General features: G+C 38.6%; 1 protein-coding gene across 1 annotated transcript; it reads left to right on the forward strand.

Moving 5' to 3' along the window:
* Positions 1-2901: 2901 nt before the first annotated feature.
* On the forward strand, positions 2902-3938 carry LOC132947721 (uncharacterized). The gene is made up of 3 exons (XM_061017977.1): positions 2902-3006; positions 3138-3642; positions 3724-3938. The coding sequence occupies exons 1-3, from the start codon at positions 2950-2952 to the stop codon at positions 3936-3938; spliced, it is 777 nt and encodes a 258-aa protein (XP_060873960.1). The 5' UTR covers positions 2902-2949.

The raw sequence follows: 3938 nt of genomic DNA on the forward strand, positions 1-3938 counted from the left end.
CATTCGACGGTGGATCACACTTCAATGTTGTCAGTTCTCAAATTGTTCCTACCTTCGATGCTTCGCACTATTTTCCAGATTTCAATAAGACAGATTATATTGTAAAGGTTAAAACTTTTTTGGTAAGTTATAATTGGCGTGACATTATTTCTGCGTTAAATACTAATGAGGCAGCTCTCGCTCTATCTCATTCTCTTCATTACTGTGTTTCTAACTTTGTTCCATTAGTAAAATACAAAAAGTCTACCTATCCGCCGTGGTTTACAAGTGATCTAAAACGCCTAGTTATCCGTAAAAAAAAAAGCCCATGCTGTTTTTAGATTCACCTTAAACCCCTTATACTTGTTTTTCTTCTCTACGTGCCAAATTCAAGTATGAGTCTGGTAGATGTTACCAACAATTTGTTAAAAAAGCCGAATAATTCATCATCTCAAACCCTAAATCTTTCTGGGACTTAGTACGCAAAAACAAAAATGGAAATAATTTTCCATCTACAGTAAACCTTAACGGTGTCTCTTGCACCGACCATGTAGATGCATCTGAGCTCTTTTCTAAGCATTTTAGTTCTGTCTTTTCGCCAATCAACATATGTACTGTGAATGCTTTACCTAATGGTCTACCCTATGACCTACCTTCGTGTTACTATGTTGATATTGAAGATGTTGAATCTGGTTTGGCTAAGCTACGCTTGGTTAAGTCAATTGGTCCTGATGGTTTGCCAGGAACTTTTTTGTATCACCTAAGGTCGGTCTTATATTACCCGCTGCTTCTCATTTTCAATAAATCTCTTAGTGAAGGTTATTCCCGGATATTTGGAAGGTAAGTTCAGTCTCGCCTATTTTCGAATCTGGTGACAAGTCCAATGTCTCCAACTATCGACCCATCTCCAAAATTTGCCATATTGCTAAGCTATTAGAATCCCTTGTTCTACAATCGATTCAAAAGTCTGTGAATCACGTTCTTATTGATGAACAGCATGGTTTTAGTTCTGGCCGTTCTACTACAACATGTAACGCTATATTCGCCAGCTATGTACTTGATGCCTTCAGTAACCGCTCTCAAGTTGACGTAATTTATACTGACTTCGCCAAGGCCTTTGATCGTGTAAATCATAAAGCCTTATTAAAAGTACTCCGTGCAACCGGGTTTGGTGAACCGCTTCTATCATGGCTTGAGTCTTATGTAACGGGTAGAAAGCAATTCGTAAAATTCAATGGGGTATGTTCGAGTATGGTTAATATTACGTCTGGTGTGCCGCAAGGCAGTCACTTATCCCCGGTATTGTTCGCTCTATTCATTAATGGTAACAGCTCCGTATTAAAGAATTGCCGATTTTTCGTATTCGCAGATGATATAAAATTATTCCTTCGCATTGATTTCTCTCGTGATTGCGATCTGCTCCAGAGTGATCTTAATGCCCTGGTATTTTGGTCCAGGCAGCTTGGTTTGGAACTGTGTATTCCCCAGTCTCATCATATGTCTTTCACGCGTTCTCATAGCCCTATTCGGCATGATTATCTAGTTGATGGGACCAGTTTAAGTTCATCTGGTAGTCACATTTGACCGGACTTTAAGTTTTAATCTCTATATTGAAAAAATCACGTGCAGAAAATGCTTGGTTTCATAAAAAGAATTTAATCTGAGTTCAATATGTGACATGCGTAGTTCTTTAAAAGCGCTTTATTGTGCATTTGTACGATCCCACCTTGAATTCGGTGTAGGGATCTGGGCCCCTCAGAACTTACGTGACTCTTGCCAAATCGAGCGTGTTCAGCGTTAAAATATGCTTCTTTTGTACTACATATTGACTGCCTTCAACACGGTTATACATCAGTTCTAGTGAAATTAAATTTGGAGACGTTGAGTGCTATAAGGATAAAGGCCAACTTGGCTTTCTTATCAAAACTCTTGAGTGGGGAAGTTGACGCTCCGGATTTGTTAGGGAGGATTAATTTTAATGTTCCCGGAGCTAATTTGCGCAACTTTTCTCCTTTCCGGGTCCCGTTTTGTGCGAAAAATTATTTATATAATGAACCCATTTTGCGTATGATGATATTAGCTGATGGATCCAATTACATCTAAACAACTTCTTGTGTCTAATTATTTTGTATTATATTATTATCTGTTAAATATTATGTATGTAATAGTGTATTATCATTATTAATTATTAATCTATTATATAAAAATAAGTCCGGTTTTCCTCCCTGACGCTATAACTCCAGAACGCACGAACCGATTTCCACGGTTTTGCATTCGTTGGAAAGGTCTTGGGCTCCGTGAGGTTTATAGCAAAGAAAATTCTGGAAAATTCAGGAAAAATTCAACAGAAAAGTGGGGAAATCGTTTTTCACATACAGCGCCATCTATTATACAAAGCATGTACTTCAAACCAATAGCAACGGTGCGTGATAAAGTGTTTGACAGATAGTCATTATTCTCTGCTCAGTTAATTTCATTTAAGCTCAGTGTAAATTATGTGGATCGTGCATTTGAAGTTAAATTCAACACTCTGTCCATAGTCCAAAATGCCTAGAGAACGACGTGCGAACATCGGCCGCCGCACAAGACATGCAAGCCAGCAACAAGTCTATTCAAGGAACTTAAGAGAAGAAAGACAAAATATAATAAGAGAAAATGACCGATTGAGACATCGCGTGAGCACACGAAGATCATTGGCATCATACAATCGCTTGGCATTCCAATATGATCCCACTGCGAACTACAGTGATGATGAAAATTTGGATATTGGACGAATGACGACTATATGCCGATATTGCAATGCGTTAAAGTTCAAAAGAGAAACGGTTGGATTGTGCTGCGCAAGTGGAAAAGTCAAACTGGATCCATTACTTACACCACCACAGCCACTGAAAACATTGTTTGATGGAAGTGATTCCCGATTCCAGCCATTTTCTTCAACACATCCTTGAATACAATAACTGCTTTCGCATGACTTCCTTTGGAGCTAATATCATTCGAGAAGGCGGCTTCATGCCGACTTGCAAGGTAAAAGATACAACACACATAACCAACACATAATTGCAACACATAACAACTTCATATACACCACACACTACACCATCACACGATTTACAATGTATTCATGAACAAATTTTAATGATTATTTGCAATTACAGATACAAGGTCAAATATATCATTTGCATGGTTCAATGGTGCCAACCACACCAGATGAACCGCATCAATTTCTGCAAATATATTTCATTTCGTCGATGGTGGATCAGCTGAACGTGCGGTGCAATATACAGGGAGCACAACAGTTAAAGAGACGAATTATTGAACAGTTGCAAGCATTTTTTCACGCTAATAATGCTGTGGTTAATATGTTCAAAACAGCATTGGAACGAATGCCATCGGATACGCACAAATTTGTCATAAGAGCGGATTGTACTCCAACAGGTGAACATGTGCGAAGATTCAATGCACCCACCGTTAATGATGTTGCTGCAATTATTGTTGGCGATCCAACTAAATCACGAGACATTGTCGTTCAGCGAAGAAGCAATATCATGCATCGTGTAAACGAGACACATCGTTTGTACGATGCGTTACAATATCCAATCATTTATTGGCAAGGGCAAGACGGATACGACATCACGTTGAAGATGGTCGATCCAATTACAGGTACAATATTCACACACTAATTATTTCCATTATTACTTTTATTGGTTTCCATTAACAATTCATTTAATTTTGCATTTTCAGGAGTATCAACGAATAATAAAAATCTAAGCGCAATGAATTACTATGCGTATCGTATGATGATTCGTACACATGAGGAGAATGTCATTCTGAAGTGCGGTCGGCTATTCCAGCAATTCGCTGTCGACATGTATGTCAAAGTCGAGACCGAACGTTTAGCGTTCATCAGATTCAATCAGCCAAAGCTACGATCTGAGGACTTACTAACCACTGTGTGA

Source organism: Metopolophium dirhodum, chromosome 6, assembly GCF_019925205.1.
Source record: "Metopolophium dirhodum isolate CAU chromosome 6, ASM1992520v1, whole genome shotgun sequence".
In the NCBI taxonomy this organism is placed as follows: Eukaryota; Metazoa; Arthropoda; class Insecta; order Hemiptera; family Aphididae; genus Metopolophium; species Metopolophium dirhodum.

What these genes read in the sequence shown, in the direction of transcription:
- LOC132947721 (XM_061017977.1), top strand. Translation starts at nt 2,950, where the DNA reads ATGACTTCCTTTGGAGCTAATATCATTCGAGAAGGCGGCTTCATGCCG. An exon ending in GCTTCATGCCGACTTGCAAG is followed by an intron (nt 3,007 to 3,137) that starts GTAAAAGATACA and finishes TTGCAATTACAG; the next exon opens with ATACAAGGTCAAATATATCA. An exon ending in GATGGTCGATCCAATTACAG is followed by an intron (nt 3,643 to 3,723) that starts GTACAATATTCA and finishes TTGCATTTTCAG; the next exon opens with GAGTATCAACGAATAATAAA.